Genomic DNA, 25,701 nt, shown 5'->3' with positions numbered 1-25,701 from the left:
GCATGAGTAGGCAGATATACTTTGTGTGCTGTGGCCAAGGAGTGGGCTTTATTCTGAGGGCAGTAGCAGTGTATGAGGACTTTGGATCTGTTCACACTTTTGAGAGTGGGTGGGAGAAAAGAGACCCTGCTGGTTTGGGTTAGCCAGAGCCCTCTAGCTGAGAGGCCTGTCCATTGTGGCCCAGTGGCTTTAGGTTCTTGACTCCATGCCTGTTTTTTTCTTCCTTTTTCTTCCTTTTTAAAAAGATTTTAGTTATGGATTTTAGAGAGAGGATATAGTGAGAAAGGCAGGGGGAGAAGCAAAAAGCATCAACCTGTTGTTGCTTCTCATATGTGCCTTGTGCCTCAACCAGGGAAGTCAAAGGTGTCGAATCAACAACCTCAACATTCCAGGTTATGCTTTATCCACTGTGCCACCACAGGTCAAGCTACACCTGGTTTTTCTTTCTTCCTTTTTTTTTATTCAGTGAGAAGAGGGGAGGCAGAGACAGACTCCTGCATGTGCCCAGACTGGGATCCACTCGGCAAGCCCACTAGGGGTAATGCTCTGCCATCTGGAGCGCTGCTCTGTTGCTCAGCAACCGAGCTCTTCTGAGCACCTGAGCCAGAGGCCATGTAGCTATCCTCAGTGACTGGGCCAGCTCCAATCAAGCTGTGGCTGCAGGAGGGGGAGAGAGAAAGAGGGGAGAGAAAGAGAGAGAGAGAGAGAGGGAGAGAGAGAAAGAGAGAGAGAGAGACTGTAGGGGGAAGGTGGAGAAGTAGTAGATAGGCTCTTCTCCTGTGTGCTCTAACCTGGAATTGAACCCAGGACATCCACATGCTGGTCTGATGCCCTACCTCTGAGCCAACCAGCCAGGGCCCTGCAGTTGTCTTTTTTTTTTTTTTTTTGTCTGGTCTTTATTTTGCATGGTGAAATGCAGAGGTGGGGTGTTGAAGACTGGTAGCTAGAGAGTGTTCTTAGAGATGAAAGGATTCTGCGTGTGTGGGTGTTTTCTGGTATTTTGGTTTTGCCAAGACAACAGGGAAAGATAACACTGTCTATGATTTTCCATGGAGACCTAGACAGCCACTTATTCAATTAAGATCTCACCTGCAGCGTTTCTGGTCTGGAGAGCTACTTGAGCTCAGGTCCCCCTGTCTTTGTCTGGACCCTTCCTCTGGATCCCCACACTTTAGTCTCTGTGCATTGTACAGTGCTGTTGAGAAGTTCGGCATTCATCTGTGGACCTGGGGAAGGCTTGTCTTACCTATTGTGAAAAGTAGATGCTGTCCTTGCCCAAGGCAGGTACAGGTCACAGTTGTGCCCTGTTCTCTCTAACTGCCCCCCAGCACTGATGGTGCTATGGACAGATGTTGAGCTTTGGGCTGCATCTCCCTAGTAACACATTGTGCTGTTCTGGAGACATGGACTGTTTGGGCTCTGGAGCATCTTGGAGTATTGTATTGCTTACATGTGTTGGGGGTTAAAGCCTAGGTCTATTTGGGCTTGGGATGAGATGTCTGGAGTCCACATGGTGTCCATTTTTGTGATCGGACCTGATCCTGCATTGAGCACATCTGGGCCTCCCTGGGATCTCCCTGTTAAATGTATGTCCCCATCTGGTTTCAACTGCAGTTTGAGAGTGGGGAGGGTGTAGTTTCTTTCTTTTTAATTGGGGACTCTCTTGATCAAGGATTAGCCTCTAGAGAAATTCCTAAAATTTACTTCATACTGCACCCCAACCCTTCCTGACCTCATTTTTTTTTTTTTTTTTTTTTTTTTTTCTTTTTTTCATTTTTCTGAAGCTGGAAACAGGGAGAGACAGTCAGACAGACTCCCGCATGCGCCCGACCGGGATCCACCCGGCACGCCCACCAGGGGGCGACGCTCTGCCCACCAGGGGGCGATGCTCTGCCCATCCTGGGCGTCGCCATATTGCGACCAGAGCCACTCTAGCGCCTGGGGCAGAGGCCACAGAGCCATCCCCAGCGCCCGGGCCATCTTTGCTCCAATGGAGCCTCGGCTGCGGGAGGGGAAGAGAGAGACAGAGAGGAAAGCGCGGCAGAGGGGTGGAGAAGCAAATGGGCGCTTCTCCTGTGTGCCCTGGCCGGGAATCGAACCCGGGTCCTCCGCACGCTAGGCCGACGCTCTACCGCTGAGCCAACCGGCCAGGGCCATGACCTCATTTTTTTATTCTTTATTTTTATTTATTGATTGAAGAAAGAGAGACAGACAGAGATCAATTTGCTATTCCACTTATTTATGCTTTCATTGGTGACTGTTTTTTATAGGATTTTATTTATTGATTCTACGAGAGAGGAGAGAGGGAAGAGGCTGGAGTGAGAAGTATCAATTCATAGTTGCTTCACTTGTTCATTGATTGCTTGTTGTATGTGCCTTGACCAGGAAAGCCCAGGGTTTCGAACTTGTGACCTCAGCATTCCAGGTCAATGCTCTATCCACTGTACCACCACAGGTCAGGACATTGGATGATTCTTGTATATGCCCTGACCAGGAATTGAACCCTCAACCTTGGTGTATCAGGATGATGCTTTAACCAGCCCCCATTGTTCTTTGTTTTCTGTAATGTTTGGTCTTATCTTTAGATGGGTCACCACATAAGGGAGATTCCCTGTTAGAGGGTAAGTGGGAGTGCCTTGGGCTAGAGCATAGTAGGATGGATTCACAGTGTGCCATCCTATTCTGGGGTCATTGAGACAGAATCAAGGGCCCCAGAGTGGGTCTCTGTGGTCAGGGGTCAAGTTGGAAGGAAGGGACTAATCACTGGGAAAGAAATGGGTAACATGGAGTTTAAATGCAAGTCTGTCTCTCTGCCTCTCCAGAAATTCTGTTCAAAATTCACATAAAATATCATTATGGCTCCAGGATCCTCTGTATTTTGTTGTAATTGAAATGCAAGGTCATGGCCTATTGCTAGAAATGAGGTTACAGGACTTGGTGATGGAACCTAGTCCAGCTATTTGTTACGAACGGGCCAGAAAAAGATGCTCTGGCCCTGGCCGGTTGGCTCAGCGGTAGAGCGTCGGCCTGGCGTGCGGGGGACCCGGGTTCGATTCCCGGCCAGGGCACATAGGAGAAGCGCCTATTTGCTTCTCCACCCCCGCCCCCTCCTTCCTCTCTATCTCTCTCTTCCCCTCCCGCAGCCAAGGCTCCATTGGAGCAGAGATGGCCTCTGCCCCAGGCGCTAGAGTGGCTCTGGTCGCGGCAGAGCGACGGGGCAGAGCATCACCCCCTGGTGGGCAGAGCATCGCCCCTGGTGGGCGTGCCGGGTGGATCCCGGTCGCGCGCATCCTGGTCGGGCGCATGCTCTGGACTGTGTAAGGAAGTGGGGGAGGGGCTGGGTAAGTCTCTCTTGTGCCCTTCTCGGGCTCTCTTCCTCTCCTGTTTTTTGGGCTTTAGAGGTGGCCTGGGATGCCAGGGATGTTTACTTTAGGTTCTGGATAGCACATGAGGCTCAGATGCACCCATTGCCTCCTCAGTTTCCATGGCAAACACAACTGATAATAGCATTCATTCTTGTCCCGACAGAATCCCAGAAGTTTTTTCACGGCACAGAGCATCAGGCAGCTCCTATTTTTTGGTCAGAGTTTCATCATGAGACAAAACCAACTGGCCTTCAGGGTGGGGGCAGTTGGAAAACGAGTAGAGGTAGAGAGAAGAGAAGGGCAGTTGTGCCCAGATGGTCGAGGGCTCAGCTTGTGACTTCTAGAGGACATTGTTGAGGAGGAGCTGAACTAAAAACAAAGAAGTAGAGGGGATGGTTTGTTGAGTAGAACTGATTATAACCCAGTTTACAAAGCCATGCGTCTGAAATTGGTGTAGAATATTTTAGAGACTGCTCTCAAACTGTTGTGCTGAGAGTTTATCAGTAGTTTTAGTTGCTGTACTTTTTAACCAAATGTATTTTATTTTACTTATAGATAATTTTTTAACTGTAAAAGAGTACATAGAGCCTGACCTCCTGTGGCACAGCGGATAAAGTGTTGACGTGGACTGCTGAGGTTGCCGGTTTGAAACCCTGGGCTTGCCCAGTCAAGGCATATATGGGAGTTGATGCTTCCTGCTCTTCCCTCCCTTCTCTCTCTCTCTCTCTCTCTCTCTCCCCCTCTCTCTCTCTCTCTCCCTCTCTCTCTCCCTCTCTCTCTCTCTCCCTCTCTCTCTCTCTCCCCTCACTAAAAAAAAAAAAAAAAAAAAAAAGTACATAGGATCTTTCAAGATCTGACTCAATGTACATTTTAAAAATAGACAATGGAGGGGATGCAGGTGATTGCCATTATGTATATTGTATCATTGAGGCCAGGGTAGAAAACAGAAACTATTCCAGATATTTTAAGCAAAAAGGGTTTGGTACATGGAATTTGATGCTTTCAGAATCATTGGAACTTAGAATTTTCGTGTAATGGTGGGCTAAGTTACTTGAATAAAACCCTTTGCTGAAATTATTAAAAGGTGCTAAGTTACATACCGGCAAACTCAAGACCGATTTCTGGGTGAAGACCTGTAACTTCAGGATAATGTCTGAGTACCTAAGAGTATTACCCATGTCCACACTCAGCTGTGCTCCAGCTCTGTAATTACACAGGGCTGGAGAGGTAGAGCTTAGGGGCCAGAACTTATTGGATATGGGATCTGGTATGTACCCTTTCTCATTAAACTGGTGTGCCAACTGGCTGCATGCTCTGGTTAAGGGTCGTATTTTATGTTTTGTTTATTTTTGGAGGGCATATTTGGTTTCTGAGTGTAGCAGCCTTTTATTTATTTATTTATTTTTAAAAATTTTTATTTATTCATTTTAGAGGAGAGAGAGAGGGAGAGAGAAGAAGGGAGGAGGAGCAGGAAGCATCAACTCCCATATGTGCCTTGACCGGGCAGGCCCAGGGTTTCGAACCGGCAACCTCAGCATTCCAGGTTGACGCTTTATCCACTGCGCCACCACAGGTCAGGCGAGTGTAGCAGCCTTTTAAAAGTCAAGGCTTGGTACTTGAGATTCTGTCAACCCTTTGGGGAAGAAGCCAGAACCCAGGGCATGTGAGTAACCTGTCCAGGGCCACCCAACAGAGCCGTTCTGCCCCTTTCTGTCTGTGGGCTCTCTGAGTGTTTTGATGGTGCTGGTGGCAGTGGATGCATGAGGGTCTCCTGACCCACATTCAGAGTGACCTTCCCTTTGTAAGCACATCCTGACTCAAAGCCCCTTTGCCTTCAGGCCTCTTCTTTGAATGGTGTTCATGCTGGGTTCATTCATCTCTGTAATGCCCCTCCTCTCATTGGGGGCTTGCACAGATTTGGGTTCAGTGGGTGACTGGGTGGCTTCCTGGCAGAGGGGCTGGGTGGGGGTGTCGCTGCTAGAGGAGCATCTTACACACAGTGGCCAGTGTCATGGACTGTGGCTTTAAGCAGCCCCACTAGACTATGAAATAAAATCATGAGCACCAAATATGAGCCCTCATTTCAGGCCTAAATGTCAGTTGGAGTTTTTCCTGAAATGTCTCCCAGGGACCCTTTTGTAACCGTGGTCCCTGAGATCTCTGTTGTGGAGGCTGTTGATTTCTTTATCTGGGGCAGGTTTTGATAGGAACAAGATTGCCAGCTTGCTGAGCTGTGCCTAAGGTGTTAGATGTCAAGATGAAACTGTCAGGTGAGATTTCAGTAACTCCATGAGGGTCTGGGCCAGTGGCAAGGGCATTGGTCACTGGCCCTTCCAACAGAGAATGGCAGTAGAGCTGATACCTTCCTTCAGCCCCCAAAACCCATCAGCCTGGAGAACGAAGAGCCTGTCTCTTACCTCTTTGTCACTGCCTACCAGAGCTGTGTGAGCCTGGAGACATCCAGCTGACAGAGGTTAAATTAAAAATGATTAAGTTCCATAGTCATTGTTTCATATATCTCATGCAACATTTATTAAAGATGCCTAGGGGTTTGGCAGCCCATAATATCTACCTTCCCTGTGAAAAATTGGATAGAAAATGTAAAGAGCTAGGTCTGTGTTTTTCACTCTTGTCAACTGCTGTGTTCTTGTGGTGAGGGACTTCTTTTTTTGGGCCCTGATGTGAGGCCAGAATACTCTGATGATTTCCACTGTGCTCTGTGCCAAGCCCTACTTTTCTCATCCGGAAAAGCCAGACGAGGTTCATGCTGGCATGCAGAGCCGAAGGGGTGTTCTTGGTGATTGTGTGTGTGTGTGTGTATTTATGGTGAAATATATGTAACAAAATAAGCCATTTTAACCATTTTTAAGTGGTTCATCAGTGGTATTACGTTCACAATGTTGTGTAACCATCACCACTATCTATTTCCAAAACTTTTCCATCACCCCAAACAGAAACTCTGTACCCATTAAGCAAGAACTCTCCATAGAACTCCCTGTTCCCCCCTCCTCTCAGCTCCTGATAACCTTTCATTTCTTTCTGTCTCTATGAATCTGCTTAGATAATTCATATAAGTGGAATGAAAAACATTTGTTCTTTTATGTCTGGCTTTTTATTTCACTTTAGCATAAGATTTTCAAGGTTTATTGATATTGTGGCTTGTGTCAGAATTTCATTCCTTTTTATGGCAGTATGTATGATATCTACCACATTTTATTCATCCATTCATCTATTGATGGACACTTGGGTTTTTTGCCATCTTTTGGCTCTTGTGAATAATGGTGTGGTGAACATTGCCATACAAGTGTCCGTTTGAGTCCCTCTTTTCTATTCTTTTGGGTGTACACTTAACAGTGGAATTGCTGTCCTAATCAGATAGCTCGGTTGGTTAGAGCATTGTCCTGAAGCTCAGAGCCTAGAGGTTGCCGGTTCAATCCCTGGTTAGGGAGAGACATACAGGAACAGATCAATGTTCCTGTCTTTCTATCTTTCTCCCTCTAAAATCAATAAAATAAACATTAAAAAAAAGAGTGGATATATTGAGTGGGACACTTGAATCCATGTAAGCACAATAAATTAAAATTAATAAAAAAATTAAAAATAAGTGGAAGTGCTGGATCGTTCTAGGTTTATTTTGATTGATTTGAGAGAGAGAGAGACATCGATTTGTTGTTCCACTTATGTATGCATTCATTGGTTGATTTTTGTATGTGCCCTTATCAAGGATTGAACCTGCAGCTTTGACATATCAGGACAATGCTCTAACCAACTGAGCCATCCAGCCAGGGCTGGATCATTCTATGTTTAACTTTTTGAGAAAGCACCTGTTTTCTATAGCGGCTACACCATTTTACATCTCCACCAGCACTGTGTGAAATTCCAATTTCTCTACATCGTCACCAATACTTTTTTCCTTATGCTTTTGGTGAGGTACCTAAAAATCCATTACTAAATCCAAGGTCATGAAGCTTTTCTGTTGTTTTCTTCTAAGAGTTTTATGGCTACCTCTACATTTAGATCATTGTTCCCTTTTGAGTTAATTTTTATTTTTGGTGGAAAGTAAGGGTCCAACTTAATTCTTTTTTTTTTTTTAGATTTATTGATTTTTAAAGAGAGGCGAGACAGAAAAGAGAGCGAAGTGGGAAGCATCAACTCATATTAGTTGCTTTCTGTATGTGCCTTGTGGGAAGCATCAACTCATAGTAGTTGCTTCCTGTATGTGCCTTGACCAGGCTGGCCCAGGATTTTGAACTGGTAACCTCAGCATTCCAGGTCGACGCTTTATCCACTGCGCCACCACAGGTCAGGCTAACTTTATTCTTTTGCATGTAGAAATCTAGTTGTCCCAGCACCAATTGTGGAAGAAACTATTTTTCCCTATTGAATGGACTTGGCAACCTTGTCAAAAGTAATTTAGATAGTTGTGTGGGTTTGTGATTTTATTTATTTATTGTATTTTTCCAAAGTTAGAAGCAGGGAGGCAGTCAGACAGACTCCTTCATGTGCCCGACCGGGATCCATTTGGCATGCCCACCAGGAGGTGATGCTCTGCCCATCTGGGGCATTGCACCATTGCAGCCAGAGCCATTCTAGCCCCTGAGGCAGAGGCCATGGAGCTGACCACAGCACCCGGGCCAACTTTGGCTGCAGGAGGGGAAGAGAAAGAGAGAAAGGAAGGAGAGGGGGAAGGGTAGAGAAACAGATGGGCGCTTCTCTTGTGTGCCCTGACCGGGAATTGAGCCCAGGACTTCCACATGCCAGGCTAATGCTCTACCTCTGAGCCAACCGGCCAGGGCCTATTTTTTAATTCTATTCCTTTGGTCTATATGTCTACCTATGCTAATACCAAACTGTTTGTTTGTTTAAGTGGTAGGGGGATAGGGAGAGAGATTAGAAGCATCAGCTTGAGTTGCAGCAATTTAGTTGTTCATTGATTGCTTCTTATATGTGCCTTGACTGGGGGACTCCAACTGAGCCAGTGACCCCTCACTCAGGCCAGCAAACTTTAAGCTCAAGCCAGTGACCATGGAATCATTTCAGTCATCCCACGCCAGATGAGCCAGTGACTTCAGCTGAGGTTTTGAACCTGGGACTTCAGTGTTCCAGTCAGTGCTCTAATCATGGTGCCTCCACCAGTCAGTCAGTACAGTACTGTTTTTTTTTGTTTTTTTTTCCCCTGAAGTTGGAAAGGGGAGGCAGTCAGACTCCCGCATATGCCCGACCAGGATCCACCCGGCATGCCCACCAGGGGGCGATGCTCTGCCCATCTGGGGTGTTGCTCTGTTGCAACCAGAGCCAGTCTAGCGCCTGAGGCAGAGGCCACAGAGCCATCCTCAGCGCCCGGGCTGACTTTGCTCCAATGGAGCCTTGGCTGCAGGAGGGGAAGAGAGAGACAGAGAGGAAGGAGAGGGGGAGGGGTGGAGAAACAGATGGGCGCTTCTCCTGTGTGCCCTGGCCGGGAATCGAACCCGAGACTCCTGCACGCCAGGCCGATCTCTACCACTGAGCCACCGGCCAGGGCCAATATAGTACTGTTTTGATTGCTGTAATTTTATAGTGAGTTCTTTTTTTTTTTTTACAGGGACAGAGAGAGAGTCAGAGAGAGGGATAGACAGGGACAGACAGACAGGAACGGAGCGAGATGAGCAGCATCAATCATCAGTTTTTCGTTGTGAGACCTTAGTTGTTCATTGATTGCTTTCTTGTATGTGCCTTGACCGTGGGCCTTCAGCAGACCAAGTAACCCCTTGCTCGAGCCAGCGACCTTGGATTCAAGCTGGTGAGCTTTTTGCTCAAGCCAGATGAGCCCACGCTCAAGCTGGTGACCTCGGGGTCTTGAACCTGGGTTCTCTGCATCCCAGTCCGACGCTCTATTCACTGCGCCACTGCCTGGTCAGGCTTATAATGAGTTCTGTAATCAGAAAGTGTGAATTCTTCAACTTTGTTCTTTTTAAAAAAAATTGTTTTAACTACTTGGGGCCCTTGTAAATTCATATAATTTTGAGAATTGACTTTTCCATTTTGCAGAAAAGACTTTTTCTGTTCTTTTCTGTTACAGAGAGAGATAGAAACAGAGAAGGACAGACAGGCAGGAAGGGAGAGATGGGAAACATCAATTCTTTGTTGCGGCTTCTTTGTCATTTATTGATTGCTTTCTCATATGTGCCTTGACCAAGGGACTACAGCAGAGCAAGTGACCCCTTGCTCAAGCTAGCAACCTTGGGCTCAAGCCAGCGACCATGGATCATGTCTGTGATCCCACACTCAAGCTGGTGAGCCTGCACTCAAGCCCAATGAGCCTGCGGTCAAGCCAGCAACCTCAGGGTTTTGAACCTGGGTCCTCTGCATCCCAGTCCGATGCTCTATCCATTGTGCCACCACCTGGTCGGGCAGAAAAGACTTTTTTTTTTTTTTTTGTATTTTTCCGAAGCTGGAAACAGGGAGGCAGTCAGACACTCTCGCATGTGCCCAACCGGGATCCACCCGGCATGCCCACCAGGGGGCGATGCTCTGCCCATCTTGGGGCGTCGCTCTGCCGCAATCAGAGCCATTCTAGCGCCTGAGGCAGAGGCCACAGAGCCATCCTCAGTGCCCGGGCAAACTTTGCTCCAGTGGAGCCTTGGGTGCAGGAGGGGAAGAGAGAGACAGAGAGGAAGGAGAGGGGGAGGGATGGAGAAGCAGATGGGTGCTTCTCCTGTGTGCCCTGGCCGAGAATCGAACCCAGGACTCCTGCACGCCAGGCCGATGCTCTACCACTGAGCCAACCGGCCAGGGCCAGAAAAGACTTAATTTCAGTAGGGATTGTATTCAACCTGTAGATCAGTTTAAAGGATATTAACAATACTCTCCTTCTTAATAATATTAAATTTTCTGATCCATGAACATGGGATAGTGTTCCATTTATTTGTGTCTTCTTTAGTTTCTTTTAACAATGTTTTATATATTTTTTCTTTTTTTTAGAGAGAGTGAGAGAGAGAGAGGGACAGAGGGACAGACAGGAGCAGACATGTAGGAAGGGAGACAGATGAGAAGCATCAATTTTTTATTGTGGCATCTTAGTTGTTCATTGACTGATTTCTCATATGTGCCTTGACCAGGGGTCCAGCAGAGCCAGTGACCTTGGGCTTCAAGCCAGTGACCATGGGATCATGTCTGTGATTCTATGCTCAAGCCAACGACTCTGTGCTCAAGTTGGTGAACCCGCACTCAACCCGGATGAGCCTGTGCTCAAGCCAGCAACCTTGGGGTTTTGAACCTGGGTCATCTGTGTCTCAGTCTGAAGCTCTGTCCACTGTGCAACCACCTGGTCAGGCTGTTTGTTACTGTTTTATTGAGGGTTTTTGCATCTATATTCATAAAGCAGGTTATGTAACTTTCTTTTCTTTTAATGTCTTCATGGCAACTTTCATTGCTGTTGCAGGGTCTGCCCCATCTTGGGCTGGCACCTGGGTATAGCACATTTGCAACAGTAACCAGACATTATTCTGCCAAGAATTGAAGTCTCTAGGTCAGAGCTGAGAAGAAGCTTAGGAGCCCATTAGTCCAATCTTTTCTTATAGGGAACCTGAGATGTATGGTGAAATCCAAGACCCAAAGTACTGAATTAGGCTGTAGTGTCTGAGACTAGGCTTCAGAGTCAGGGGTGTTGTTTCTGGACCCCTGATGTAAAGTATTGCTGTCACTTTAAAACTCTTCAAGTGCTTCTCTTCAGAGGAGGCAAGGGAATTTCAGACTGTTGCCAAAGATGTTCCTTTTGTGGATGCTCCAAGTTATCTCTCAGGACTGGGTGGGGGATTACTGGGTAGGCTTTGTTGTACATCTCTGGAGGGTGTGAGAGTTCAGAGTCCAGTTTCTAAGGTCCTGTCAGTTGTCCACCACCAGGCATGCCTTGGTTGTGGAAGAATCTCTGTCTAGTCAGTTGTAGCTGTGCCAATTCTGTGTCATTGCAGCAGGGTCCCGAGTGAGTGCTGTGGGTCGGGCTTGGGATGCTTCTGGTGCCATGTGAACTGGAGCCCCAGCTCCTCTGCTAAGCAGGGACTTTGAACATTTCCTGCTGCATCCGAAGGTGTGTGTTCCTCTGCCCTCCTGTCGAGGCTTAGGGAACTGGTGTGCTGAGGAAGTGACCAGGAAGGTCAGGTACCCCAGTGTGTCCCTTTGCTTCTGAAATGGGTGAAGCCAACAATCTCAGTAGGCAGCCATCAGCTGGCTCTTTGAAATGATTTTTCTATGACTATCAAAGTAATTTGTGTTAATTGTGGAAAACCAAAGAGAAAAAAAGAACCTAAGCTGATGAGTGTACAGTACTCGCATCTCTCCGCGTGACTGCAGTGGTTTCAGCAGACAGTTGCTTTTGTGCGGGAGTCAGCAGAGGGGCGTGGAGGGTAGCATACTCTGTAGAAGCCACCAGTTCATACTCAAGGCCCCAGTCAGTCCCTCTGCCTGCAGAGGGTGGTGACAGCCTGAGGGTGGACCTCGTTGTTGATCAGCCAAGGGCTTTTGTTGCAACTGCTGCTGCTCCTCCCTCCTGCTTTCTGGTGCATCTCAAACCAGCTTGGCCTAAGCAGCACCCGCTTGCTGCCCTCTTGTCTCTGGAACCCAACAAAGAGGCAAAGTCTCTTCTAGCTCTAGCTTGCATTGTGGTTTTGCCAGTGAGGTGTAGAAATTGAGAAGGTAGAGGTCAACTCATGCCTCACTGCCACGAAGAGCTCTTACTGGCTGTCTCACCTCTCTGACCGATGGTATTTCTTCTCCATTTTGCTGCATTTTGTGAGGGGGTAGAGAATTTTCTAAGCTCCATAGGTACATCCGCTGCTTGAAGAGAGAGCCGCCCTGGTGGAGACGGGACATGTAGGGGAACTTAGCTCGATCTCTTCCAATCACCTGCTTGGGGGTGAGAGCCCTTATTGCCTCACTGCCAGGTGTCCAAGGCAGCCTGTGTGTTCGGTTAGTGTTTCTCAGCACCGCTTGACCTGTTACCACGGAGGAAGCAAATGCTCACCTCCTTTCAGCTCAGCAATCTCGAGTAAACAGACATTTGTTTTTACATGTCCCAAGGTCCAGACCTTCAAGAATGGCCTACTTTCCTGTATCAGATTCCGATGCTAGAAAAGACTCTAGTGCACGCACTAAGGGATAGTCATCCACCAGCAGCCCTCCCGGCTCTGTGCCCTGCTGCTCTTTTGTCTGGTCCTGTTCATTGGCTGCACTGAGGGCTTTCTGGACTAAGCCATGTGATGTACCCATGGGTGCTGGGTGAACTCAGAGGCAGATGTTAGGTTTGAATCTGGGTTTGTCTGATGCATTTGCTGTGATGCAGGTGTTTTCTGTTCAGATGTTTGTGCATGGTGTAAATGCCAGGGCTCGAGCAGTTCTGGAGAAAGGCTGCTGTTTGCCAACTGACTGGCTAAGCACTTGGGCTCCAGAGGTTCTACATAGGTCTCATGGAATTGCCCTTTTTTTGGTGACTGGTTGTGTTGGGCAGTGTCTCAGGGGCAACTTCTTCCCCACCCAGAAAGTTCACTGTGTTCAAAGAGTACTTGGCTTTTTCCGTGTCTCTCCATCCCCACTCCTCCTGGCCTTGTCCAGTCCTGTTATCATCCAGTAGATGAGTTTGGTAGCCTCCAGTTTGCCTCTTCAATCAGCTATTAGATTAGCTGCATCCTTTCTAAACCATTTCTGTAGCTTCCCATTGTTCTCCCATGAAGTCCAGACTTCTTAAGCTAGCATGCAGACTGGCTGTGAATAGCCTCTGTTTCCTGCTTCAGCTTTGGCTCTTTTTTGCTCTGCCCAGGCTGTGACCTAGCTACACTGAACTTCTCTCACTTCCTTGACCGTGGGGCTGTTTTCTTGTCTCTGTGCCTCAGCACATTCTGCTGCTTCCTCATGGAGCACACTCCTCTTTTTTCTCTCATTTCCTTTACCAGGTTTTGGCTCACCCTTCGCATGCTCTGGGAATTCCCAGGTCGGTACACCCTGATTCTCTGGCCTGCCCCTGACTTGACATGGAAACTATTGGAGGGCAGGGACTGGATCCAAGCCTCCAGCCTTGTGTCCCCAGTACCATACTGGGCACAGAGGATCTTTGTGGAATGGGTGAATGACTGCATGGGTCTCTATAAAGAGAAAGTTATCACATCTGTTTATCTACTGAATTATTCAACTTTTAGCAAGGACCCAACACCTCCCAACTGCCCATTAATTTTCAAGTGCCACCAGAGGTCAAACAGAGGAGCTATAGTATCAGGGTGGCTTCCAAACACCATTCTTCCTGTTCCTTAGATGCAGAGGTACTACTGAATATGTCCAGGAGAGCGTTCTTGGGTTTGGTGTTTTTGTTTTGTCTCCTCCTTATTGTTTTGCTTCATTCTTGGCAGCCTGATGGAGAGCTGGGACCACACTGGTCCAGAACTTAGCAAAGCACTACACATGTTACCCATGTTGTTGACTGAGAGGGAACTTCAGGTCTGCTTAGATTTTTCTTGAGTGAATGGAGAAGTGAATATTACTTTGCCTGTACATCACTAGATTTGTGGTTGTAAGTCATTTAATCTCATAGTACTAAAGTCAAGTATCAGCAAGGGGGGGAGAATAGAACTAGGGGTGTTGTATCAGAGTTCAGGGCTCAGTTATCTGTCACATAGCTCTGCTATGACCTTATACCAGCTAGAAACTAAGGTTCCCATTGAAATGTGGCTGAGAGAAAGCCTGTAACTTTGGTGATAATGTTCTTCACCGCCCACAAGTGTATGAATCTCAGGGATTTGTTGAATGTCCATTACAGAGCACTGCTGTGACTCTGCTTTTTCTCTGAGAGCTGGGGGCTTCTTCCTGTTATGGCCCCTTCATCCTGAGGTGGCTGGCAGGCATTGCATCTGTTCTGTCCACTGTGGAATAAGACTTAGGGTTGGAGCTTGTAAACTTAGGCTCCATCTTTTGTGCTTGGATGTTTAGATTTGGGGGTTGATCTTTGAGGGATATCAGAACTGAATAAGCACATACCCAGGAGCTAGATTTTTGTTTGTTTTGGCCAGGGATGACACTTTGAAAGAGAAGGCAGTAAAAGTATTGTTTCCCTACATCAAGCTGGTGAGCCCACGCTCAAGCTGGCGACCTCAGGGTCACAGGCTGACACTCTACTGTGCCACCGCCTGGTCAGGCTACCAATACTGTTTTGCTTATTGAAGCTTTGTAGTAAGTTTTGCAATCAGGAAGTGTGAATCCTCCAACTTTATCTTCTCCTTTTTTCTGTAATCTTTGTTTATTGATTTTAGCAAGAGAGGAAGGGAAAGATAGATAGGAACATCAGTCTTCCTGTATGTACCCCAGCCAGGGATTGAACCAGCAACCTCTATGCTTCAGCATAATTCTCCAGCCAACAAGCCACCTGACAAAGGCCAACTTTTTCAAGATTGTTTTGGCTATTCAGTGTCCCTTGAGATTCCCTGTGGATGACATTGAATCTGTATATATCCTTGGGTAATAATGACATTATTTTAAAAAAATATTATTGTTGAGAGGTGTGGAGGTAGTGAGACAGACTCCTGCATGTGCCCTGACCAGGATCCACCTGGCAAGCCCTTACCAGGTGATGCTCTGCCCATCTGGGGCAGCTGCTCCATTTCTTAGCAACCAAGCTATTTTAGCACCTGAGGCAAGGCCATGGAGCCATCCTTAGTGCCCTGGGCCAACTCACTGATTAAAGCCAGGCCTGCAGGAGGGGAAGAGAGCAGGGTGAAGGGGAGGGGTGGAGAAGCAGATGGTTGCTTCTCCTGTGTGCCCTGACCGAGAATCGAACCAGGGACTTCCACACGCTGGGCTGATGCTGTACCACTGAGCCAACTGGCCATGGCCAGTAACAGTATCTTAACAGTATTAAGTCTTCCAGTCTGTGAACCTGGATGTCTTTTCATTTATTTGTGTCTTTAATTTCAAGTGTTTTCAGTGTACAAGTCTTTCAACTTCTTGGTTAAATTTATCCCTAAGTGTTTTTGATGCTATTATAAACATAATTATTTTCTTAATTTTCTGTGTAGATTGTTCAGTGTTAATGTATAGAAACACAACTACTTTTTGTGTGTTTGATTTTTTTTGTGTGTGTAGAATCTTTAAGTTTTCTACATACAGGCTTGTGTCATCTTAAACAGATAGTTTTACTTACTCCTTTCCTATTTGGGTGCCTTTTCCCCCCTTGTCTAATTGCTTTGGCTAGAACTTCCAATACTCTGTTGAATAGAAATGACAAAAACTGGCATCTTGGTATTGTTTCCGCTTTTCCTACCAGTCTCGGTGTGGCTTCTTCAGTGTTCCTTGGTTGAAGAGTCCTCTTAGTTTAGTCCAAAGTTGGTTTTTCCAGATGATAGTTCTTAAAATTAGTTTGTAATCCACTTTGGTTCTGGGAGGTAGATGTTGGTATGTCCGCCTACTCCAGTGCCATCTTGGAAAAGCCGGCATCTTGGTATTGTTATTTTGTTTCTTTTTTTGGGTGGGGGACAGAGACAGAGAGACAGATAGGGACAGATGGACAGGAAGGGAGAGAGATGAAAAGCATCAATTCTTTGTTGCAGCTCCTTAGTTGTTCATTGATAGCTTTCTCATATGTGCCTTGACTGGGTGGGGGTGGGGGCTTCAGCAGAGTGAGTGACCCCTGGCTCAAGCCAGTGACCTTCTGCTCAAGCCAGCAACCTTGGGCTTCAAGCCAGCTAGCTACCTTTGGGCTCAAGCCAGCAACCATGGGGGGGTCATGTCTATGATCCCATTCGCAAGCCAGCGACCCCACCCTAAAGCTGGTGAGCCTGTGCTCAAGCTGGCGACCTGAGGGTTTTGTACCTGAGTCCTCTGTATCCCAGTCCGACGCTCTATCCACCACGCCACCACCTGGTCAGGCTTGGTCTTGTTCTTGATCTTAGAGGAAAAGTTTTCAGTCTTTCACCATTGATGTTAGTTGTAGGTTTTTCATATATGGCTTTTTTTTTTCATATATGGCTTTTATTTGTTTTCTTTTATATCTAGTTTTTTGAGTATTATGGAGATGTAATTTAACATTCTGTACAATTTACCCATTTAAAGTATATAATTTAGTGTTTTTTAGTATAGTTACGGGGTCGGCTTTTTTTACCCTCTTTACTAATCTCTGACTGGTTAGATAGTATTTTTTAAGTGCATGAAGACTTACTGGGAGGTAGAAGGCTGCATCTTTTTTGTAGGTTTAGAACATCAAAGTTTTGGAAAGGACTTAATGTCACTTCGTGTTTGAAGAGTTGGGACTCATTTCCCTTGAACATTGATTCAGTTCTGACCGCATATGAGTAAGCAACTTAGGTTCCTGTGTGGCTGTTCCCTGTGTTATTGACACCTGGAGGTGGCATGATGCCCAAGTATGGGTAGTGGCCTTTTCTGGCTGCTCTACCCTTTGTTCAAACACTCGAATTCTCAAGTTGAACCTGGGGTATGTATAGCCCCCAGACCATCCACGGGTAAAAACTGCCCTAGCTGTGCGGCAGAGAGTCTGTGGGAAGGAGTTGAAGGCTAGCTGCCAGAGGTTGAAGAAGCTTCCCCTATGGGAGGCTTAAGTAACTTGTGTTTTGAGCACATGTGCCTTAATAGTTCCATTTCCTTGGAAAGTTACGGACCCAGAGCCCAGTTGCTTGGGCTAAGCATACCCTTCCTGGATGACCCTTGACTTCCCCTGTTTGCATTAGCCTTAAGTGGTCAAGGGTCACTCAGGAGCACATATGCTCCAAATATAAGCCCTCATCTTAGCATCAGGAAACCTGTATGCCAGGGATGGTGTCACACGTGGTGTTGGGTACAGGCCCAGGCCCCTCCCAGCAGGGCAGGATGGTGGTCTGGCATTCAAGTCAGGTAAACGCCTGGCTCTGTTGCACTTGTGTGTGTTGATTGATGGCTCTAGGAGAGTTGACCTTGTTTGCTGATTGGTTAGCAGAGGCATTGAAGGGATGGAGACCAGCTTTTGGCAGCCTCTAAGATGTAAAGTAAGGAAGCTACTTATTTGGGCTGGGGTGTTTTTTTTTTTTCTGAGAAAATGTGGAAATCCTGCCAGCGGGCTTATACAGTTTTTGCTCTGAAAGTGCCCTTCTGGCAGGGTGTAGCAGGCAGTTTGTGAGTCTCTGGGCCCTTTGTATCATGATCTCTCTTTGAAGTCTGTTTCTTCTTTCCTTTCCCTGCCTTCCCTCTCCTTCCCTCTAACCCCTGCAGGCCAACTTACCAGGGCCATATGTTGCCTGGTGCCTTTTCCTGGTTCCTGCCTTCCACGATGTGGTAGCTGGCTGGTTTCAGATGAAGCTGTTTGGGTCACAGCCTTTTCTCCGTGCCTGACCCTTTCTTTGGGTGGTAGAGGCTGTTCTCCTAAACTCAGTGGCACAGCCAGCCAGAGAAGGGCAAAGGGGCATTTACTGAAGATGAAGGACTTAAAAGGACAAGAGTGCCATGTTGTGGGGACTCTAGTAGTGTTAGGAAACAGGTACATAGGTGCATGGAGCATGCTGGGAGAGGAAAGGATCACTTATAATAGAAAACAATCAAAATGTAAATGTACAGCTACATGGAAATGATCAAAATAAGGGAACTCTATGTCAATGCTTTAAAAAATATTTTCTATTGTGTTAAAATATACATGACATAAAATTTACCAGTTTAGCTGTTTTATTTTAAATTTTTTATAGGAGTTTATCTGCGAACTTACAATTGCAGGGAAACAAGCTCTCAAATGCTCCACCCATTTTGGCCATTTTTAAGTGTACAGTTCAGTGCATTGAGTACATTCTCATTGTTATGCAACCGTAAAGTTATACCTCAGCTCTCCTTTGGTTGGTGTTTTCAGTGTTCTGAGCTCCTCAGCTACCCTTTGACATTCACAGGTAGATGACATGTGAATAAGGGGCATCTTTTGTGGGTTTCTGCTATTTTCCTCTCACAAAATGATGACTTGTTTCTCTCATTCCTAAGTTCTTGGGAAAAGACCGCACCATATCTTTGTACATTACAAACATTTAGACTGAAAAACCTGTTCATTGCCATTTTTGGCCTGCCTTCTCCTGAGTGTCTTTGAGATATCTTTGGCAGATTTGCCCGGCATGGGCCCCACCTCGTGGTGGGTGGCTTAGTTGTTTAGGCATCTGGGGTGGGAGGAGTGAGAGAGTGGGTCTTAGGGGCCTCACACACCACCATCCCCCAGCTTTGGATGGTTGGGGCAGCCGTAGGTGATGTATGGGACGAGGATAATGAGTTTTGAGATGTCCAGAGAAGCTCTGTATAAGATATCCTGCCTGGCTGCACTTTTTCCATGTCCTGGTTGTTGCTGCAGAGTGCCTTGTCCCTGTGGGGTCAATCTCACGTTTTTCTGCCAAGCACTTTACTGGAATTGAGCTATTTACTTTAGGCTCTTCTTGGGAATAGATTCTGCTGCCTTAGCTGGAGCCAGAAACCATGGGACTGGAAGCAGTGATTTCAGGAAACTTTCCTTTGAAACTGAAGCCAGTGATTCCTGGTTACAGGTACTACTTCCTGATTCTTCAGCTGCTTAAGGCATTGAGATGATTTCTGTTAGAAAATCAAAATGTAAAGGTTCTCCAAGAACTACTGGTATGTAAACAAGTCTCTACATTCATTACTTTCCTGTTTTTCTGTCTTACCAAGAAGCATTTGAGAAGGGAAATACATAATCATTTGCTAACCAAAACTTTTGTGTGTATGTGCTTTCTTGAAGGTACATGGGAATAGGACTCTCAGCTCAAGGCGTCAACATGAACAGACTTCCTGGTGAGTCACTGGTTAAGACAACACTTGTTCTGCCCTTCTGATCTATTCTGTGATGAGAGTCATGGCAGCAGTCGAGAGGCTGGAGAGGACTTTGCAACCCAAGCCATTGGGTAGAGTATCCTCAAAAGTGGCCATTGTGCCAGGATGGTGTGGGGTTCCATTCCAACAGTTAATTGGCAAGTGATTGTCATTTATGGAATTTGAACTGTTTGCGGTCAAAACCAAGTGACCTGAACTTGTTCTCAGTGGGGACACACCTCAGTAGCCTTCACTCCCATTGGCCTTTGCTTGGCCAGGCTGGTACTCAGGCATATACGAGGAGTAAGGCTACTGCCAACACTGGCTCCGTTGTTACTCCACCATGTTCAAGATCAAAGTCTGTCTGTGGCCTCCCGTGTGGAACATGGTTGAGGCAATTTTTTTATAAATAGGAGGATGTGCACAAGACTTGATATGAAGGTAGCCCAGATTTGTGGAATGCTCTGGGCCCTGCAGATGGGACTCCTCTACCACCCAGGCATCCTTTCAGCCGTTTTCTGCCCAGTGGTTCATACCCAGTCTTAGGCTGAGCACAGTTGAGGGGAGAGGCCCCCCACCAGAAGCTGGTAGGTTCTAGAAGATAGTCTTGAGTCCATTTGTCCCTTGAGTGGCAGAAGTGACATGGTACAATCTGTCCTCACACTGTGCTGGAGGCAGGCTTAGTCCTTGTGTTTTTACTCTGGCCCTCTCTACTCTTTGTGTCTGTGACACAGAAGGTGACTGGCTTTTTACAAAGAGGGAACAGCACTTAAACCTTATGTCTTTTCCAGTCTGTTTAATATCAGTTGCAGATTTTTTCAAATACTTGAAATCGAGACTTGCTCAGGAGTCAACTAATCGTCAGGAACCTGACTTTTTTTGTTTTTTTTTTTATTTGATTCAAGTTTATTTGTTATTAATCAGAATGTGTGTGGCATGTTGGCCTCTGTGTAGCATGTGGCTGTGATTTTTGTTATATAAGCCCCTGGTCTTGGCTGACTAGATGTGTCTATAGTGTCATGAACAAGGAGCTTAGGAAAATAATTTCCCATCAAGGGTAAACTGATTTTTAATTTTTCTCTTGCTCTAAATTTGTGCTCTTTGAATTTTTGCACATTTGGGTGAGGGAAGAAAGATTTTTATAGGCTTGTACTCAAATGATTATTATCAGTTATTGAATGGCACTTTAAGCAACGCTGAACATTAAATAAATTTTGGTTAATCTTCATTCATTATATTCAGTAAGGAATATTATGCAGCCATAAAAAGCAAGGTTCTTTAGCTATGACCTGGAATAATCTCTAGTATGTACTATATTAAGTGAAAAATATAAAGCATAGAACACTATAATATGCTACCAAATGTAGAAAAAAAGAGGGAAAATGAACATATATATATCTGCTTGTACATATATAGATGGAGTATCTTTGTAAAGCTACAGAAAAATTTGTACTATTGCCTGTCTTTTAAGAAAAGACAGGGTGGCTAGGGACAGGACTGGAAAGGAAATTTTTCACTTTTGAAGCTTTTGAATTTTCTTTCTTGTGAATTCTTCTATTTTAAAAATGTAAGTGACATTAAGACAAAATAAACAAAGCACATGCCCCTGTATCAAGAAGCCCTTACACCTTTTAGGTGGTCTTAGAATGCAGTCTTTTACAAATGTACTAGGCTTGGTATTTTGAGTTCCACTTGCTCATTCTTCTTTAGTAAGAACTGTTTTTTCTTTTCTTTTTCTTTTTTATTTTATTTTATTTATTCATTTTAGAAAGGAGAGAGAGATGGGGAGAGAGAGAGAGAGAGAGAGAGAGAGAGGAGAGACAGAAAGAGAAGGGGAGGAGGAGCAGGAAGCATCAACTCCCATATGTTCCTTGACCAGGCAAGCCCAGGGTTTCGAACCGGCGACCTCAGCATTTCCAGGTCGACGCTTTATCCATTGCGCCACCACAGGTTAGGCCTAAACTGTTTTTTCTTGACCCATGAATTAGTAAGGATCTATAGAGTAGAGCAGATGAGGTGGGAGGGGTTCAAGATTCAGGATAACCTGAATCTCTGAGATGGAGCCATCTGGAGCCTAGTCTATTTGCCTTGGTTATAAGATGGCACTTAGTGCCTAACCCAGTGGTTGTCAAAGTGTCTGCCAGTGCGCACTGGTGTGCCCTAGAAGACTTCCAGGTATGCCCTATGGTATTCCAGAGAAATATGTGCCTGTTGGGGACCAAAAACCAACAGGGTTTTTGGAGTTTAGATTTTTGGGGGACAGAGGTGTGGGGAATTGGCTGTAAGCTGACAGTCTGCCCAACCCCCCACCCTCACTTGCCTGATTAGGTTACAAAAGGCTGTTAAGCTGTGGTGCTGGATTGTTTACACTACCCCCCATGTTCCCCAGAAAGACTGGAGGCAAGTTTCTTCTATCCTTTGTTTGGTGTAAAGTTAAGATGATATGTATGGTGGGGGTTTTCTGCCTAATTAAGAGTAAAAAGAGAGGAATTCTTCAATGTATTGATGAGGAAATGAGAGTTTACCTTTCAAATATATGCCCAAATATTGAAGAAATCACTAGGACACATCAGACTCATGTTTTTCATAAACACAAGAATGAAAAAACAACACATTTGTGCCGGCACCTGCCAAATTTACTAAATCTTACTAAGAATGTATCTATAGATATAAAAAGATAACTTTTTGTTTTTTTTATTTTTTAACCTCTTTTTTTATGATTTCTAAAAAGCATAACAAAAAATGTAACATAAAAATGTTTTGTAATGTCAGAATAAATTTAATTTTGTCATATTTATTTCATTTAATTACCAGAAAAGCACTCTTGGACTTTTTTTCTTTAATATTTGACTTAATTATTTTAACATTTCTCAGAAATTTGTACATCATGCATCTCTTAATTATTTGTAGGATTTTAAATGTGCCCCGACTTCAAAAAGTTTGAGAACCACTAGCCTAACCGATGATGGTACAGTGGATAGAGCATCAACCTTGAACACTGAGTCCCAGGTTTAAAACCTCGAGGTCTCTGGCTTGAGCGTGGGCTCACCAGTTTGAGCACGGAGTTGCCGACCTGAGTGTGGGATCATCAACATGATCCCAGCCTGACCAGGGGGTGGCGCAGTGGATAGAGCGTCAGACTGGGATGCGGAAGACCCAGGTTCGAGACCCCGAGGTCACCAGCTTGAGCGCGGGCTCATCTGGTTTGAGCAAAAGCTCACCAGCTTGGATCCAAGGTCTCTGGCTTGAGCAAGGGGTTATTTGGTCTGCTGAAGGCCCACGGTCAAGGCACATATGAGAAAGCAATCAATGAACAACTAAGATGTCACAACGAAAAACTGATGATTGATGCTTCTTATCTCTCCCCGTTCCCATCTGTCTATCCCTATCTATCCCTCTCTCTGACTCTCTCTCTGTCTCTGTAAAAAAAAAAAACAAAACCGAAAAAAAAACATGATCCCATAGTCCTTGGCTTGAGCCCAAAGGTTGCTGGCTTGAAGCTCAAACTTGCTGGCTTGAGCAAGGGGTCACTGGCAATGCATATATAAGCAATCAGTGAACAACTAAAGTGCTGCAACTGCGAGTTGATGCTTCTCCTCCCTCTCCCTTTTTTTCAGTCTCTCTCTCTCTCTCAAAAAAATGGGGCTTAGGGATGGTCAGAAGCCATCTGCTGGCCATGTGCTTTGAAATTGTTGATGTGAAATTATAGGGAAATCCATTTGGCCCTTGTGAAGTCAGGCCCTGTCCAGGTATAGGGGGTAGACCTATAGGGAGAGAAGGGGCGTAGAAACAGTGGATGAGGTGTTCAACTCCACACTTACACATCAGGAGTGTTGGCACCTTTTTCATATCCTCACTGGTGCATATCTTTTTTGGCAAGAGACAGGGCCTCAGTGTTCTGTGGGTATTGCACCTGTCTTCATTTTCAGTCTGCCTGCCAGCTCCTGAGTGTTTTCCTTCCTACAATATCTGATCATCTCCCTGATTTTTTCTTAAGGTGGAAAGCATGAATCAAATTGCATGTAGATATTGATTTTCCGTAGGAAGGATAGATGCTTCTGTCTTTCCCAGAGGATACAGAGTGGGCTCAGTGGCTGGACAGACCTAGCACAGGACAGATGTATGGATGGAGGGGAGGACCACTGTTCATGCCAATGCTGGATTTGGAAAATCTGAATACGCATTGCTACTTTCCATTTTCTGGGCTTACTTTAAAAAAAAATATTTGGTGATGAGAAATACATTCTTCAAAACTAGAAATATCATCATTCCTAAACAGTGGGACCTGAAACTACTTTCCTGTATTTCAATGGGGAGGTGAGATGGAGAATGGTAGCAGCTAAAGCCTTCTTGCCAGTTGCTTCTCATTTCCAAGAGGCCCTTATTTGGCTGTACGGTTGGTGGGAAGTTAGTGATCCTGGTGGCCTAGGCTGGGTCTAGAATTTGATATTTTGGTTTTAACTTTCAATGAGATGTTTGAGGGTTGATGTATCTTTTGTGTGTGTGTGTGTGTGTGTGTGTGTGTGTGTGTGTGTGTGTGTGTGTGACAGAGACAGAGACAGAGAGAGGGACAGATAGGGACAGACAGACAAGAAGAGATAGAGATGAGAAGCATCAATTCTTTGTTGAGGCACCTTAGTTGTTCATTGATTGCTTTCTCATATGTGCCTTGACTGGGTGCTACAGCAGACCTAGTGACCCCTTGCTTGAGCCAGCGACCATGAGCTCAAGCTGGTGAACCCTGCTCAAACCAGATGATCCTGCGGAGGTTTCAAATGTGGGTCCTCCACATCCCAGTCCGATGCTCTATCCACTGTGCCACTGCCTGGTCAGGCTGATGTATCTTCATCTTTTTTTTTTTTTTTTTAACAGAGACAGAGAGAGTCAGAGAGAGGGATAGACAGAGACAGACAGAGACAGACAGGAACGGAGAGATGAGAAGCATCAATCATCAGTTTTTTGTTGCGACACCTTAGTTGTTCATTGACTGCTTTCTCATATGTGCCTTGACTGTGGGCCTTCAGCAGACTGAGTAACCTCTTGCTTGAGCCAGTGACCTTGGGTCCAAGCTGGTGAGCTTTGCTCAAACCAGATGAGCTTGTGCTCAAGCTGGCGACCTCAGGGTCTCGAACCTGGGTCCTCCGCATCCCAGTCCGATGCTCTATCCACTGCGCCACCGCCTGGTCAGGCTGATGTATCTTCTTGATAAATACAGATGTGTTTGGGGTGATTATTGCAGCTTCACTGTGGTGTTTGAGCCTGGTGTTGAGGGGCAGTTAGAAGTTTGCCAGGTGGTTCTGGGTGATGGTACAGTAAGACCTGTGAGTCAATCCATTTAAGTTGTTTAGTGTGATAGAATGGCTTCCTAGGGACAGTCAGGATGAGCCAGTTGAGGAAAGAGTCTTGTGTCCCACCCATGTTAAGGGCTTGGACTTCTTTATGTAAGCAGTGGTGAGCATAGACCAGATGTGATCAGAGTTGCTAATAAGCAATGGTTCAGGAGCTGCACTAGTGCAGTAGAGGAGGCCTTCCAGAGGGGTCGTTGGTGGGCTAGGGCTCCTGGGAAGTGAGAACTGTAAGAGCTTGAGCATGTCAGGGAACTTCAGGAGATGGTTAAAGAAAGACTCCCTTATCCTGAAATATTTAATTGGAAGCATTTAATCAGAAGTGGACAGTTAAATTTATAAATGCCTATGCGTGTATATTGAGATAACTCAATATATCTGGTTTAGTTGAGAAGAATTCTGCTAAATCATTGGGAGGAGTTCCTTATCTTCTTGGTTGTATATGCAGATGACGTTCTATTTGCATGTTTAAAGAAATTGATCAGCGTGACTTGTGGTGGCGCAGTGGATAAAGGACCTGGAAATGCTGAGGAAGCCAGTTCGAAACCCTGAGCTTGCCGGGTCAAGGCACATATGGGAGTTGATGCTTCCTGCTCCTCCCCTCCTTCTCTCTCTGTCTCTCCTCTCTCTGTCTCTCTCTCTCCTTTCTAAAAAAAAAAAAGAATAAAAAAAAAAAAATAGAATACTTCTTAAAAAAAAAGAAATTGATCAGTGAATCAATCCATCTTAAAAAAAAAAGAAATTGATCAGTGAATCAATCCATCAGGGCCAGTTGGTCTTTTGGAGAGGACACTGGAGTATACAACTTTGTGTGTGTGTGTGTGTGTATGTGTGTGTGTGTGTGTGTGTGTATTTTTCCGAAGCTGGAAACAGGGAGGCAGTCAGACAGACTCCCGCATGCACCCGACCGGAATCCACCTGGCATGCCCACCAGGGGCAATGCTCTGCCCATCTGGGGTGTCGCTCTGTTGCATCCAGAGTCATTCTAGGGCCTGAGGCAGAGACCATGGAGCCATCCTCAGCACCCGGGCCATTTTGCTCCAATGGAGCCTCGGCTGCGGGAGGGGAAGAGAGAGACAGAGAGGAAGGAGAGGGGGAGGGGTGGAGAAGCAAATGGGTGCTTCTCCTATGTGCCCTGGCCGGGAATCGAACCTGGGACTCCTGCATGCCAGGCTGGCGCTCTACCACTGAGCCAA

General features: G+C 45.8%; 2 protein-coding genes across 4 annotated transcripts in view; both read left to right on the top strand.

Moving 5' to 3' along the window:
* The window catches only part of CENPT (centromere protein T), a 186,826-nt gene that overhangs the window by 30,156 nt on the left and 130,969 nt on the right, over nucleotides 1-25,701 (top strand). The window lies entirely within an intron of this gene.
* RANBP10 (RAN binding protein 10) overlaps nucleotides 1-25,701 on the top strand; it is a 73,364-nt gene that overhangs the window by 6,241 nt on the left and 41,422 nt on the right. The window contains exons 1-2 of one of the 3 annotated variants that reach the window (XM_066350269.1): nucleotides 18,772-18,877; nucleotides 19,090-19,142. In XM_066350269.1, the coding sequence (XP_066206366.1) occupies nucleotides 18,810-18,877; nucleotides 19,090-19,142 (121 nt within the window). In that variant the 5' untranslated portion in view covers nucleotides 18,772-18,809. Of the gene's footprint in view, nucleotides 1-18,771; nucleotides 18,878-18,914; nucleotides 18,966-19,089; nucleotides 19,143-25,701 lie in introns of those variants that run through there. The other 2 variants (XM_066350270.1, XM_066350268.1) reach the window with 2 other exon arrangements.

The sequence above is a fragment of the Saccopteryx leptura genome, chromosome 9 (assembly GCF_036850995.1).
Source record: "Saccopteryx leptura isolate mSacLep1 chromosome 9, mSacLep1_pri_phased_curated, whole genome shotgun sequence".
Taxonomy (NCBI): Eukaryota; Metazoa; Chordata; class Mammalia; order Chiroptera; family Emballonuridae; genus Saccopteryx; species Saccopteryx leptura.
The sequence above is the reverse complement of the archived record's forward strand: the minus strand, read 5'-3'. Positions and strand labels throughout refer to the sequence as shown.